This window comes from Poecilia latipinna, unplaced genomic scaffold, assembly GCF_001443285.1.
Source record: "Poecilia latipinna isolate Pla-1442-1.1 unplaced genomic scaffold, P_latipinna-1.0 Scaffold293, whole genome shotgun sequence".
Lineage (NCBI taxonomy): Eukaryota > Metazoa > Chordata > Actinopteri > Cyprinodontiformes > Poeciliidae > Poecilia > Poecilia latipinna.
The window spans coordinates 252765-268197 of NW_015112909.1; the positions used below are offsets into that span (position 1 = coordinate 252765).

The 15433-nt window shown below is 38.5% G+C and overlaps 1 protein-coding gene across 5 annotated transcripts in view; it reads right to left on the minus strand.

Annotated features, from left to right (window-relative positions):
- Positions 1-15433, minus strand: part of chd6 (chromodomain helicase DNA binding protein 6) — a 62068-nt gene that overhangs the window by 29962 nt on the left and 16673 nt on the right. For all 5 annotated transcript variants that reach the window (XM_015034269.1, XM_015034270.1, XM_015034268.1 and 2 more), the window contains exons 3-16: positions 11664-12270; positions 10016-10130; positions 7343-7496; positions 6706-6855; positions 6449-6514; positions 6199-6257; positions 4247-4364; positions 3638-3724; positions 3425-3562; positions 2348-2469; positions 2022-2265; positions 1261-1437; positions 1025-1168; positions 847-945 (exon numbers count right to left, since the gene is read on the minus strand). In XM_015034269.1, coding sequence (XP_014889755.1) covers positions 847-945; positions 1025-1168; positions 1261-1437; positions 2022-2265; positions 2348-2469; positions 3425-3562; positions 3638-3724; positions 4247-4364; positions 6199-6257; positions 6449-6514; positions 6706-6855; positions 7343-7496; positions 10016-10130; positions 11664-12270 — 2280 coding nt within the window. The remainder of the gene's footprint in view (positions 1-846; positions 946-1024; positions 1169-1260; positions 1438-2021; positions 2266-2347; positions 2470-3424; positions 3563-3637; positions 3725-4246; positions 4365-6198; positions 6258-6448; positions 6515-6705; positions 6856-7342; positions 7497-10015; positions 10131-11663; positions 12271-15433) is intronic.

Consider the following 15433-nt stretch of genomic DNA (forward strand, 5'->3'; position numbering starts at 1 on the left):
TGTCTCGAAAAAATAACTAACATTTCTGAGTCTGAAGAGTCAAATAATTTGTATAAAAAACAGCAACATTTCTGAGCTCCAAAAGTTGTACATTTGTGAGAAAACACTTTGAAAAAACTTGGACATTTCTCAGTTTCACAAGTTGAACATTTTAGACGTTTGAATCTCAGAAATTTTCCTGCCTCCTAGAAATTTTCTGAGATTAGTGTCAAAATTTCCATGTTTTTTCTTACAAATTTTAAACTTTTCTAACTCAGAATTTTCTTTGTTTTTTCTTAGATTAAACTTGGAAATTTATAGATTTATCTCAGAAATTTTCTAGAAAAAAAACTTGGAAATTTCTGAGTTTCACATTTATAACATTTATAACTTTTGAAGCCGAGAAACTTTCCAAAAATTTAAAATTTTTGACTTTTTTGATCTCAGAAAGTTTGTTTTTATTAGAAATTTTATGAGGTTATTCTGAAAATGTTTTCTCTCATGAATGTCTCTTGTTTCTGTCTTAAAAATTTCTCAGCTCAATCTCAAAATTTATTGGAACTTTGGCAGAAATTTACTTCTCATCTTGCAAAAGAGCTGCATAGCTAAGAGGGGTGTATTAGCAGCTAGTTAGCGTTAGCCTCAACTGTTTGAGTCACAGAATGTAATTAGATGCACTACAGAAAAAAAAAACAGATGAAACAGTCTTCCATGACTAATTCTACAGCCAACTTACATTTCTTACATTTTAATTTAAGATATTATGCAGCCTTAATGTTAGATACATGGATTTAAGACTTTTTAAGGCAGATGCTAGGTTTGTGCTAATAGTTCAGTTTGTTTAACCGGATGCAGACAGAGCCGAACCTCGATGATGGTTTCCTCTTTAGGCGCCAGATTTTTCTCCACATCGTCCTTCAGTCTCCTCAGCATCATTGGTTTTAAAATGGACTGAAGTTTCTTCACCTGTCGAGGAGCAGAGAGGAAATAAAACACAAACGTTTGACGTCGTCCTCGGTGCCGGCCCGGAGCTGACCGGACCCACCTGCTCATCCGTCTTCAGGTCTCCAAACTCCTCCAGGAAGGAGCTCTCTGAGGGAAACTGCTGTGGCTCCAGGAAGTTCAGCAGACTGAACAGCTCCTCCACCGAGTTCTGCAGCGGTGTCCCAGTCAGAAGCACCTTGTGTTCCTGTCAGGAAGCGGACCACAACATGTTTCACAACACGCGTCTCTGCCGGAGCAGTCGGAGACGCTACTGAGCACGTGCGGACGGAGGCTGACCAGGTTCATGAGCTTCAGTCCCTCCAGCAGCTTGCAGTTCCTGTTCTTGAGGCGGTGGGCCTCGTCGATCACAACGCAGCGCCACTGCAGCTTCTTCAGCTCCGGGCAGTCGGCCATGATCATCTCGAAGGTGGTGATCAGGCCGTGGAACTTCAGCCCGCCTGAGATCGTGTTGCCCTGCAGCAGAGGAGCACGGATCAAGTTTAAGACTTTAAAGACCATTAAGATAAATGTTTTGTCATCAGAAGCTGCGATGTCACTGCTGGTGGGACTGCACTAATGTGGAAAAAACACAATTGTCATTAAATGAGAAATGAAATGATGAAGATTTTTGCTCACGCGATTAGTCATTAAAAAACTTCCTGTCGTGTTTTTCATCATTTCCGCCACTATTAACACTCGGTTGTAATGTGTTTAAAGTTAACTTTATTAAAAAGTTTTAAGGCCAATGATGAAGACAAACATTTGCTAGTTTAGCCACTTGGCTAATTTATCAAACTGGCTAAACTAGCTAACTGGCTATGGATCAAATACCACAGCCACCTAACTGGCTACTAATGTAGCAAAACAATCTTGTAGCCTAACTGAAGCTAATAAGTCAATAATTAGCGGCTAGTTAGCGGTAGCCTCAACCATCTGCATTCGACTCAAACTACTGCCCGATTGAAAAGTCCTGTGACATTTTATGGCTTTCGTTTAAGCTAGATGAATTTCTGGACGCCACAGAGGCACAGGTGACCTTTCACCTCCTGGTTTCCCACCTGCTGGTCTCGGTAGAACATCTCGTACTGCAGGATCATCTGGCGGCTGATCTGCGAGCCGTGGTACACGATGACGTTCATGTGCGTCCAGGTGCGAAACTCCCGCTCCCAGTTGGTGATGGTGGACAGCGGGGCGATGATGAGGAACGGCCCGCGGATGCCCATGTTGAAGATTTCGTACAGGAACGTGATCGACTGGATCGTCTTCCCCAAACCCATTTCATCTGCCAGGATGCAGTTTTTCCTGAAAACGAGCAGAAGGTGAGCGGGAGGGAGGAGGCCGGAAACAGGAAATGGCTTCCCAGTGGGTCTGTCTGGGCGCTCACCTGTTGTACCAGTTGAACATCAACCAGTTCATCCCCTCCAGCTGGTATTCTCTGAGCTGGTTTCCGTTCCGGTAATCTCTGGAGCGCTCCAGCTTCTGCCATTTATCTGGAGCTGGGCGTTCCTGCCAGACGAAAGATTAAAAATAATCTTTTCAAGATTAATAACAAAATAAAACATTAAATTAACTTTAACTTTATACATTTATACAAGAAACAGTTATTTTATCACATATTGATATTTTTATTTTGTATTAATATTTTCTATTATTCTATCTTTCAATTAATTTATTTATTAATGTATCTATTTTATTTGTTTATCATATTTTATGGGCCGATTAAGAGAACATTTGTTTATTTTTTTACTTATTTATTAATTCATTTTTTATCTATTTGTCATATTCTCTGGGTTGGTTAAGAGACATTTTAATTTATTTATGCATTTTTATTATTATATTTACGATATTAAATGGACTGATTAAGGAGAAGTTTTTATTTGCTTATTGATTTATTTATTTTTATTGATTTATTTATCATATCTGATGGTAAAAATAAGGGGAAGTTTTTATTTTATCTATTTATTTTTATTTATTAATTTATTTACTAAATTAATAAATAAAATTATTTATCACTTTACTCTTTATTTTTACATATATTTATTTATATGGTTTGATTAAGGGGAAGTTTCACTGATTTTTTCATTCATTTATTACATTTTATGGGCCGATTACAAGAAGGTTTTTAATTATTCACTATTTATTAATTAAATGGTTTTTATTTTGAATACAAGTTTTTATTTATGCTTCTTATGGGTAGAAGTTTTATTATTAATTCTTTTAATAATTATGCTGTATTGTAATATTTTTAATTTATATCTTTTTATATTTATCACTTTACTCTTTATTTTTACTTATTTTTTTCATAGATATATTTTGTACTAATTATATATATATATATATATATATATATATATAAAGTGCATTTGAGGCCCTGAATCAACAGAGGTCTCACATGGCTATGCTGATAATATTCACGCTGTCAGGACTTGATCGTCGTTCTTTAAATCTCCGTTCCTCTCACCATGTGTCTGAGGTCCGCCGGACGCTTCTGGATCTCCTCAAACTCCCGGATCTTCTCCGGGTCCAGGTCCTCCTGCAGCTCCCAGGTCGCCTCCTCGTACGACAGGCTGCACCACTTCACCAGGTAGTGGGTCACCTCCTGCAGCAGAAGCACACGCTGCGTTGCCGCCCTCAACAGCCTCCAGGAAATAAAACCGCCTGTCTGGGAACGTACCTCGCCCGTCTCCGTATCCGTGGTAACGGCCACCTCCAGGACGCGGTCGACCTCCACGTAGTCTGGGTTGAATATGTCATCGTCGGGCTGAAGGGGGAAAACGGAGATGAACGAAGCAGAAAACGATTAGCTCAGTGATCGAATATTCTCAATCGATTATTCTGATGATTAATCGATTATTTGGAAAATTATTGATATTTGGCACTTTGATTTAAAATGCGTTGAATAATTAAATTGATATTTTAAATAATAAATGCAATAACAGCATTCCTTTAATAAACAGTCATTTGTAGCTGAAACATCAAAAAGCTCAGACCTTTCTGCTTAACATCGACACATTGCAGGGATTTTCTGTTGATTATTTTTTATTAACAACTGAAAATAAAGAGGAGAGTGATTTTACAGAATTTGAACAAAGTGGAGCTAAATCTGGTTACAACAGATTAGTAAGACTTTTCATCTTTTCATGATTTGTACAGTTTTCGGCTTAATTCCTGCTCTGAGTGTGTTGTTCTGACTTTTTAGAGTCTGTATAGTCCAGCTAATGATTAATCGATTACTAAACCAGTCAACGATAAATTCAACAATCGACTAATCAGGAAGTTTCACCTCAGTGAACAGGTGCTTCATCTGAGCCTGTTTGGTCCTGAAACGTTTGATCTTCTGGTGGATTCTGGGATCTTTCTCCAGCTCTTCCAAAGTGGCCCATTTGCAGTGCAGGTAGGAACTACAAGCATAAAAAATATAAACAAAACGATGATTTAAGTCATGCAGCTTCCACTGAGTTTTTCTCCATTTGGACACAAAACCAGTAAAGTTCATTATAAATTAATGGCAGAAACTTACCGAAGAGGATTTAAATTTTTTTTTTTTTTAAATCGGACCTTTTTCTCAGAAATACAACTTTTGATCTCAGAAAAAAGACATAATCCTGAAGTCAGAATTTTAATTTTTAAAAGTCAGAATTTTGACTTTTAAAAAAATCTGAATTCTGAGAAAAATGTCAGAATTTTGATTTTGATTAAAATAAAGTCAGGATTCTGAGGTTAAAGTGAGATTTTTTTTTCAGTCTCCATTCCCCTTTTTAATTTGGACCATGAAGCAAACGGAGCTTAATCTGGACGGTCGGGTGAACAGGTTGGAGAAACTCGTTTTTATCAATTCACACATTTTTCATGCAGGCACTCAGATGAGGAATAAAGTTTGGAAATAAATAAAAAATTAAGTCAGACGTTGTAAAAATGTCTCAAACCGTAAATGCATTGGAAAAGCATCATCTGTTGTAACTACAGCTGGATTTATTTGCATCATTTCACCCATAAACGAACGCCAATAAACATGACCAGTCTTCATTGCGAATAATAAAGATTTTACAAAAACAGTTGTCCTGCAACTTTATGATGCACAAATAAATTATTCCTAACAAAGTGGAGGAAAATGTAAAGTTCGAATCCATCCAGTTATGTTTTATTCATCATCCTGGGAGAATGAATTACAGAAAACAGAATAACTGCCGTACAGGGGCGTCTCCGGAGACGCTCTGGCTTCAGGAGCTAAAACGTTCCTGAACAGATAATAACTGCTGCCTGGGAACAGCAGCCCCCAAAAACCACAACACAGCATTTCTAAACACGAGCTGCTGTTAGCGGGCAAAAGTCAAATAAAAATGATTGACGAAGGAGATTTAACGGAGCTCAGTTCAGGTCTTTAAGGTTCCAGGCAGACATAGAATATCCACATGAAAACAGCTTGAAATTTTTACTTTTTAATGAATTTATTCAGGAAAAACTCGGGACTGGCTTTGATTTGTCCAATCCCTCAAATTCAACTGATGACGGCAGCTAAACTCAAACATATTCACAATGGTGGCCACAATTACGCTAACAGCAGAGCTAATAGCATTTGGCGCTAATGAAAACGTTTAGCTGTACTACATCTGCTACTTTCGCTACATGGTTGAATTTTGTGCTTTAGCATTAGCTTCCGCTAAATAGCGTGTTGGCTTAGCGCTTTAGCATTACCAGAATAAAGTTTATGATCAGTGCGGCCATTTTCAAACTTTTTGCTACGTAATCTGTAAAGTTAAAGATAATTGAGGGACACCTTTTAATTTATTTTATTCAAAAGATGTTTCTTTGCTAAATGTTTTCATTTTACTTGTACAATTATTGAGGGCCGCAAAATATCACTTCAAGGGCCGCAAACGGCCCACGGGCCGCACTTTGCACACAACTGGATTAGTGTTTGATATTCATGAATGTCATGTCCTTTTAAGAATAATTTTAACTGGTATTTCCTTTGTTTCTGGGTTAAATCGTTAAACAAACTTTTGAATATTTATTGAATCTGAAGAAGTTTGGATTTATTTTGGATTTTCTCAAATTTAAAGCAAAAATAAACTTACACAAAGACACAAACATGTGAGCAAAGCCCCACTGGAATATAGTTAAATATCCTTAAACATGGGTTTTTAATACTGTCTTAATAGAGTGCAGTAAATTAAGTCAGCAGAAGCAGAAGATAAACCATAAATCAGGATATTTGTCTATAAAGAGACTCACAAATTTCTGTATTTGACATAAAACTCCTCCATGTCCTCCGTTTGGTCCTCTGATGAAGCCTAAAGAGACAAATTAATCACTCTTAGGAAAATCAATCAACATTATTTCTGAAATAAAAGTAATAAAAACTAAAAAAAAAAAAAAAAAGAAAAAAATCTGGATGTATTCAGGATTTTAAGTAAAGGTATATTTATATTAAGTAAAGGTATAAATATATATATAATTTTTTTTTTTTTTTTTTTTTTTTTACCTCTTTCTTCATTTTTCTGACAGCCAGGATTTTCTCGATGATGTTGGCCTCGTCCTCTGGAGGTTCCTGAGACACGGAAACAAGAAAATCTGCATTCAAACGGCAGGAACAAGGCACAACCATAAAATAAACTGCAGAAAACAACTAGAAATTCCCAGAACATTTAAACCATTAAAACCCGAAACCAGGATGAATCTTTTAGTTTTTTTCCAGGCAGATTTTTCCGGATTGGACCAGAAATCTGAGCGGTGTCTTACTTCTGCCTGCCATGCCAGAGCCGTAGCGTTGAGCGCCGAGATGCGTCCGGCTCCCAGAACGGCGATCGTCTCTCCGTCGTCGTCCACCACCTTGAAGTCCAAGTCTTCGTTGTACTTCCTCCTTTTGACCTGTCGACCCGAACGCCTCTTCTGCAGAGCGGGCCGAGGACAAAACAAAAAAAACTATTTCAAAAACACTTACTGGAAACAGTTCCTTCAGACTTTTAAAGGTGCCTTGGTCATAAGTGGGGATAAATAAGCAAAACAACAAATAAAATGTAAACAAAACTGTCCTTCAAAAAATGTAAGCATGTTGCAAAAAGCTTTAAATCAATTAACCGCACAATAAATTAAAATAAGCTCAAGGGTTCCCATTTGCATGATGACACGCTAAATGACACAAATGGAAATGATCAAGCTCATTTTAATTTATCATGCGATTACTTGATTGACTTATTGAGACCGCTCAATTAGTAACCAATTTAGTATTTCCAAGCAACTTGACCAACACTGGAAACAGGTTACTAAAAGTCATAAAACTTGGCTTTGGGATACTTTTATTTAAAGTTTATGGTTTAGTTTTACTTTCTGCATTTTTGTAGTGTAACGGTTATTTGTGTATTCCTCCTGAACTCACAGCGTTGTCCAGCGGGTCCTGGCTGTCGTCGCCTCCCATGTTGAGCGCTGACGTTGAGGTGGTGTCATCGCTCTCCGCCCCCTCCTGGACGGCCAGCTCCTGGTTTCTCCTCTTCCCTTTCTTCTTCTTCTCCAGCGGCGCCGCACCTGGGTCTCTGAAGGAACAGCAGCATTGTTTCACAATCAGACAGTTAAATGAGAATGTAAATCTAAATATTTAGCTTTGTTTTCAGTTCAGAAGCTGGAATGAGAAAGAAGAAGCGAGACTCACCACTTTGAGCATTTTCAGCTAACTTTGATTTGACTTGTTGCTGAAAATGTGCTACATAAATAAAATTACATTACCTTACGTTACCTTAACCCTAACTCAAAATGAAACCGTATGTTATTATAGTTGGGCTGGAGGGTAATTATTCAGTTATAAACCATCCAGTTCTGCACTGAATTTGAATTTTTTGGATTTGTTTTGGTATGCAAGTAATTCTTAAAATTTAAATTTAATTTAAATGTTATAAAAATAAAAGTACCTATACTTTTTTAAACATTTGACCAAATGTTCTGGAACTTTGCTGGGTTGCTAGGTAACGGGCTGAGCCTGGCTGGCGGTTGCTAGGTAACGGCTTGTTACATTCCGGAGGTTTCTAAAACGGCTCCTTTCCCAAAAAACATTAAGTTATTTCCAAAAAGCAGACTTACCTCAAATGAAATTTAAAATAAAATAAACATGTAAATACATGTATTTACACATAAATACATGTATTTACTCACTTCTGTTGAGTTGGCAACAGAAGTGATAATACATTTACACTTATTACCCGTGATGGACACAAAAAAAAGCTAGTTAGCAAGCTAGCTAACAGGAGTATATTAGCAGCTAGTTACCGACCGTCTCAAGTCACAGTCATAACTCAATTTTGCCCGAAATAAAAGTTTCGCAAGAAAAACTACGTATGAGTTCAAATAGTCCTACCACAATAAAATCTAAGATCAATTTAAAGACCATATTTAAGGCCAACCTACATTTTTAAAATACATTTAAAACATTTTAAAGTCTTAATTTTAGATGGATCGATTTAAGACTTTTAAAGCCTGAATTTAAGACGTTTTAAGAATTTGCACTCTGCTTACTGATATAATTTTTTGTGTGAAATGTCACTAAATGTAGCAGCAAAGTTGTGCTGATTATTGTTAACAATGCAGACGTGACCTGGTGGTCAGATCTCTTCACTTTATTCTCTGAGGTTTGTTTTGCTTTCATTCCTTTATTTTTCCTTCGTTTCTCTTTCATGCTTGAACCTTCCTCTCTGACTCTAACAAGATTAGTCAAATCATGATTATAGGTTGTTAAAGAGACGACACTTTCAAATTCCAAGGTGTAAAACTTAATTATGAAGTTGTACAAATATTAGTTTCTGTGGCCTGAGGAAACAAACAGCTCCTAAATCTGTTAGCAGGCAGCAGCTGCCTGAACCGGTCGGATCCGGGTTGGTTGCATCTTTTAGGATCTTTCAGGCGCTCTAAAGACAGACCATAATAGTCTCTGATGAGTTTAATGATGTTGTGAGCAGTTTTATTTACCTGCTGTAAAATCTGCATCTACATCTAGACCCAGTTCACGATTTTATGCAGAATGGGTTCTGCTCAGGAGTTTGGCTCCTTTAAGTTTCATTTAAAGTTGAGAAATTAGGCTGGTGACAGGAAAAACTCAGAAATCTGATTCTTTTCTGATCACTGAATGCACCACACCTAAGCTCCGTCAATAACACTTTTTTGAGGGAAGAAATAGACTTAAAGTTTGGTATTTTGAGTACCAGTGAAGATTCTAATAAAAGGGTAACTGCAGGTTTTAGCAAGTCAAATTTAAGACTTTTAAGCCACTCTGAATGAAATTTAAGACTGTGAATGTAGGGATTGGTTGGGAGACTGCTGCATTACAATCAGGCATAGCAGAAACTGTCAATGTTTGTGGCTTTTCGCAGCGACTTTAGGTTTCACACACTGAATATTGCTCTCTTAAGGGGGTAGAATCATGTAAAAATAAACTTTTACATCATGTTATTCTGTCATCAAAAACATACCTGGACTGTTGCTTTCATTCTTTTATTCATGTTTGAGAAATCCTTTAATCTCCACTTCATTTTTTGCACAACCATTGAGTTGTGCAAAACCCCTGGGTGGACCTAGCCCCACCTTCGAGGTGCAGCTCCTCCCCCACTCAGCTCCTTCAGACTAGCCAGCAGCAATTAGCAAACACCTGTCTGAACTGCGTATCAGCTGAGCTCATTATAGGAGCCGCTTCTCAGTGAAACGCTGGTAAAGGCGCTGTTAAAGGGTTAACAGAGGAGCCATGCTGTTATGACGTCCTGGAGGTGGAGCTTCAAAAAGAGCAGGAGTTTTTAATCATCACGCTTATTTTAATTTATCGTGCGATTCATTGACCGACTGCTTATTGTGACAGGCTCACTATGACCTGTCTTATTTAAGGTAATTTGTTTTTAACTAGATGTAAATGAAAGCGAGGTGCAGCAGACTGAGCTATAAATGCGCCATGTGTCACCAGCTTCGCTCTTAAGCCCTGGAAGCACCTGAAACCAACCTTCCCAGTTGTACCCTATATTGGTTATTTGAGTCATACAGCTTGATTCTGCTTTTCCGAGCTTGTGGTTGTTCTTACTTGGGTTTGCGGCCCCTCTGCTTTGGCGCCGTGGGGGCTGCAGACTTGCTGTTGGCCTGGCCATGACTCTTCCCGTGGATCTGGGCGGCCTGGCTGTTGTTTACTTGAGGCCCTGCTGCAAAAGAGGAAAACAGGAAGACGGTTGGGACAGTCGTTAGTCCAATAAAATCCGATTTTAGACATGGAGGTGCTGTAATTTGAATTTCCAATTCTGAATTAGCTGCGTTTGAGGAGCATGTCGCCAATTTAAAACATTTGATAGTATTCTACATTCTAGGTAAAGTAAAATAAAATGAAATATGTTTTGAAATATCTCTCACATTAACTTGGCAAGAAATTCCCCAATTTCAGTAACATTGTTTCAATAAGTCATTGAGATATTAGTAATAATAAACATTCATTACACTGAAACAGTCCAAACATTTCGTGTTAAGGTAAATGGTAAGGTAAGGTAAGGTAAATGACCTTCCTTGCTATAAAAGTTACCAAAAAAAGTTCTAAAAAATTTTCTTGCTAAGTTTTCTGCTAATTAGCAGATATAAATAATTTTGGTTATTCTGACTAAACAAAAACAAGAAAAGGTCAGACAAGTTTAACTTGAGACAATGTATGAAAATATCTGGTTTCAACTCTTAATAATGTTTTCCAAATTTAAGCTTTAAATCAAACATTAGATGGAAATTTATTGCAAACCTGAGAACTTTGAATATCAATCACTTTTAAGGATTTTACACAGGAATCAAGCACTTTCCAAACCTTAAAATCTTCAAAAACTGAAATTCAAACACTTTCAAGGATTTCAAGAACCTGCACAAAACTGAAAATCGTATGACGATGTAGGCGTTTCATATCAGTCGATTAGTTTTTTTTATCTAAATACCTGGAATACTGTCAGACTGGTGGCGGGACCGTTCCCATTTCATCCACAGTTTTCTCTCCACGATGTTCTTTAGTTTTAGTCAGTTATGAGGCACAGTGGCAAAACCTGAAACTGCTGCTGTGCAAGTTACTCAGCAGGTTGTTGCTAGGCAACCAGAGTGGGAGAGTTGATGCCACCAACGTAGCTTAGCTAGTTAGCTAGAAGATGAGCAGCTAAAGTCTTTCCTCTGCCTACGTCTCCCAGAATGCTTTGCTGTCCTCGATCACAGTTCAGTGGAAATTGCTGAATATTATATCTGATAATCTCTCTGTATCAATCGCAATATTTATTGTTCTTGATTTTTCCGGCGCTAATTACGTTATAAGAATTTTATGTCAGTAGATGTTGATAATTGTTGACCTGTGTTTTTTTGTTTTAAATATCTGAAATACTGCCAAACTGTTGCCGTGACCTTTCCCATTTTATCCACAGTTTTCCCTCCACACAGTTGTTGCTAGGTAACCAATGAATGAATGAGTTGCTAGGTAACGAAAGGATTAGTGAGTTAGCCGATTCCATCAACCTAGCTTAGTTAGCAGTGAGAGGTTGAGCGGCTAAAGCCTTTCCTATGCCTACATCTCCCAGAATGCTTTGAAGTTCTGGATCAAAGTTCAGTGAAATTTTTGATTATTCTACCAGATGATTATACATTATTGATTTATCGTTCAGCTGTAGCGCCAACCTAAATGCATTAATAAAATTGAAGCCATTTTGGACGTTTCTACGAACCTTGGTTGGCCGGCACAGGAGGGAGGACTTTAACCTTCGGTTTCCGACCTCTTTTCCCAGGAATTTTGACCGGGACTGGAACCGGTCCAGAAGCCGCGGGCGGCTCCGAGGTTTTCCCACCTGCCGCATTCCTGGGATCCGCGCCGCTCTCCTTCCGGCTGCCCTTCCCCTTGGTGCGCCGCTCCTTCCTCTCCTTGCCCTCCTTGGGCTCTTTGCTCCTCCTCAGCGTCAGCACAGTCGTCTCCTTCTCCTCCTTTTGTCTCTTTGGTTTGCTGCTCTCCTTCTCCTCCTCTTCGGCGTCGACTTTCTCCCACTGCCTCTTGTCCTTTTTCTTCCGTTTCTTCTTCACCCTGCCCCCGCCTCCTCCCTCATCTTCCTCGTTCAAGGAGGCGTGGGACCTGGCGACGTGCACGCCGACCGCCGCGCAGTGATTGGCCGTCGATGTGCTGCCCACTGGGGTGAGGATCCGGAGCTGGTCCTTGGAGCCGACAACCAGGTGTCCCCTCGGGATTGTGGGAACTGCTGTTTGTGCGATGCTGCTTTGGTCCGAGGCGGCGGCGGCGGGGGAGGCTGGAGGCGGCGTGTGCTTTGGGAGGCCAGTGAACATCTGGAATCAGGAATACACAAAAACAGCTGAGCACCTGAGTCAAGTCGACCCCACCACCTTCGTCAAATCTAACAACACTGGTGTTGCAAAAGTTTTAATTTGTGCCACTATCAATTTAAATATATCAATAAATGTTTCCAGAGGTCATGAAAGGTCATCCAGCCACCTTCTTTAAATCAGATTTATGAGCTGCTGTTATAAAAAGCTCAGGATTGTCATTTAACAGCAAAGTTTTGCTTCCATGTCACCTTCAAAGGAAGATAATTCACTAAAACATCAATAAACAGTTTAAACAGAAAAATAAATAGATTTGCTTGAATAAAAATAGCTTAGTGGGACACAGAGGTAATAAAACTAGAAACAGTCAAGATTGAAAAATAAAAAGTGACAGGAGGAAGGATCACTATATGCTGTAAATGTCAAACACTCAAATTTAAATAAACTAATCCTAATGATGTTTTATTACAGAAAGTAGAAATGTACAATCCCTATAAACAACAAGCACAAAATAATAAAGAAATGAAAGTTATTATAATAATCCACAGAGCAGAAGGTGAATTTAGGGAATAAAATCAACTAAATAACAGTGATTCAGCTTCTAACTAAATATCATCACCTAGTGTTTATATTTACAACATTGATGTTAGGAAGAAAGTTTGTAGTAAAGTATATTTTTACATGACACAGAGAATGATTTGTGTGGAATAATAGTGGTGAAACTGGAGAAAAATCCCATTCTGAGCACGCGCCGTTGTTGCTGTGAATCATGCTGTGACTAAACACTTAACATGCAGAATATTCCTCTGTCAGCCTGCAGGATGCTGCAGCCTTTTGGGGCTCACGCAACACGGACGGCCCGGGTGTTAAAACGATTAACCGCCTGCGAGACGTAAACAAACCAAACATATGTGAACCAGGCCAGACTGCTCCGCGCAGAAACATCCAGGATGCTGAAATATTCTTTTTCTATGTTTCTCAGGCACAGAGTGACATTTACAGCAACATGTTAAACATCTTCCTGATTTAACACCTTGAAATTGGGCTCTGTCTCTTTAAGAAGCTCCTGCTCTTTCTGAAACTCATTCCAACATGGCTCCTCTATTAACCCTTCACGTTTTTATCAGCGTTGCTCTGAGAAGCAGCTCCTATAATGAGCTCAGCAGTTCCACCAGGTGATTGCTAATTGCTGCTGGCTAGTCTGAAGGAGCTGCACCTTGAAGGCGGAGCTAGGTCCAGCCAGGCGTTTTGCAGCTGAATGGTTGCCATGGAGATGAAAGGATTTATCAAACATGCATTACAGAATCAGGTATGTTTTAGATGAGGGAATAACTAACATGATGGAAAACTGAAAAAGAGTAGTGAAAGTTACTTCTATCAGAAATGTCAGATTAATACAAATGAATACAAATGAATAAATGATACAATAAATGATAAGTGATGAAGTTGGTTAAAAGTTGCAGTTATAGCTGCAGAAATGCTCATAAACCCGGGAAGTTTTGTTTATCTGCTGCAGAAGACGCAGCGAGTTTTTCCTGCAACCAGCCAGGGATCGATGCAGCCTGGAGGAACTCCATCCGTCTGACTCCGATCGCTACGCTGCATTGTCTCAGTTTTCTGCATAAACGCTCGCAGTCATAAATATTCATGACCGGTAGGCGGACCTCAAGGTCAGTGCAGCATGTGGGCAAAAATCCATTTGGATCAAACATGCAGAGAAGCCTCAATAAGCAGCAGATAGACGATTTCAAAGAGCTCAAATCTGCATCCACTGAGGCAGCAGCACTAAAAAAACCAGATGTTTTGAATCAACCATGGAGTCCGTTTGTATTATTCCAGTTTGAATAATTTCAGTTGGCTACAGAGTAAATTTAAAACTTTCTAAGACCTTTTCAATGCCACTTTGAAGGAACTTTAAACAGGAAAAACTACAAATATAAGGGATTTAATTTAAGGTAAGTATTTAAGGTCCCTTTGGGACGAAAATAGTATTTTTGAATTGAATTTTTGATTGATGGGGTAACGAGCAAAAACCGTGAACACGGCTTTAGCTTTCTTACGTATGTCTTTCTTAACCCATGTTTCACCTAGCTTAAAGTTTTTTTGTGGGGGCGTGGGGGGTTGCGCCTAGCATCATGCGGTTTAGCAGCAAAAATGAGCTGTTAGCAAAAAAAAATGTTTCACCCAAAACAGACACAAAAAAGCTAGCTAGCTAGCTAGCTAGCAGGGTATATTAGCAGCTATTTAGCGATAGCCACAACCACGTAAAGACGGTTACAAAATCAGCCTTCTGTCACCTGAAGAACATTTCCAGGATTAAAGAACTAATGTCTCAGCGAGGTCTAGAGAAACTCATCCAACGTTTATTTCTGCATTCTGCATCAGAACCAGAACCAAAGATGGAGAAGCAGCATTCAGCTTCTATGCACCACAAATCTGGAACAAACTTCCAGGAAACTCTAAAATAGCCAAAAATCTAAACTAAATAACGTTAGAGTTGCTTTTGATTAATGATAACTGAAACATTGACCAACATACTGATGAATATTTGCTTGATGATTTGACAAAATGTAATATTTATTGCTTGTTTAATAACATTACTTTGTGATGTTTTTATGATTAAAGCACTTTGAACTGCGTTCCTGCTGAAAATGTGCTATAATAATAAAGTTAACTTATTTTAGAGACACAAATTGTCTTCAGTCAGTCACAGAGACTCACTCAAAACAGAGCGTCAGCAGAAATCAGACAATAAATGGTTAAGAAATTAAAAACGTCATTTTGAAAAAAAAGTCCAGACTTTTACAACAATGCAAAAAGGAATAAATAAATATTTTTTTTACCATTTTCTTAACTAACATATAGGGAGGTTTACTGAAAATAAAACATATTTAATTTCTCCATTCATTATGAGTTGCTTATACAACAGATACTTTCTTCACATCTGATAGCAACGTTTATTTATCTGTGAGGAATAAACTACCCGCTGAAAATAGCTAAAAAGAAAAGGATTATTTTACATCATGTTGAGCGGATAATTTGCACCGTGATGATGACTCTCACTTCGTCAGGTACAAAATAATCTGAGCTGCAGATGATTAACTCTGTTTAATGGCTGCTAAAACCTGCACACACACACACACACACACACACACACACACACACA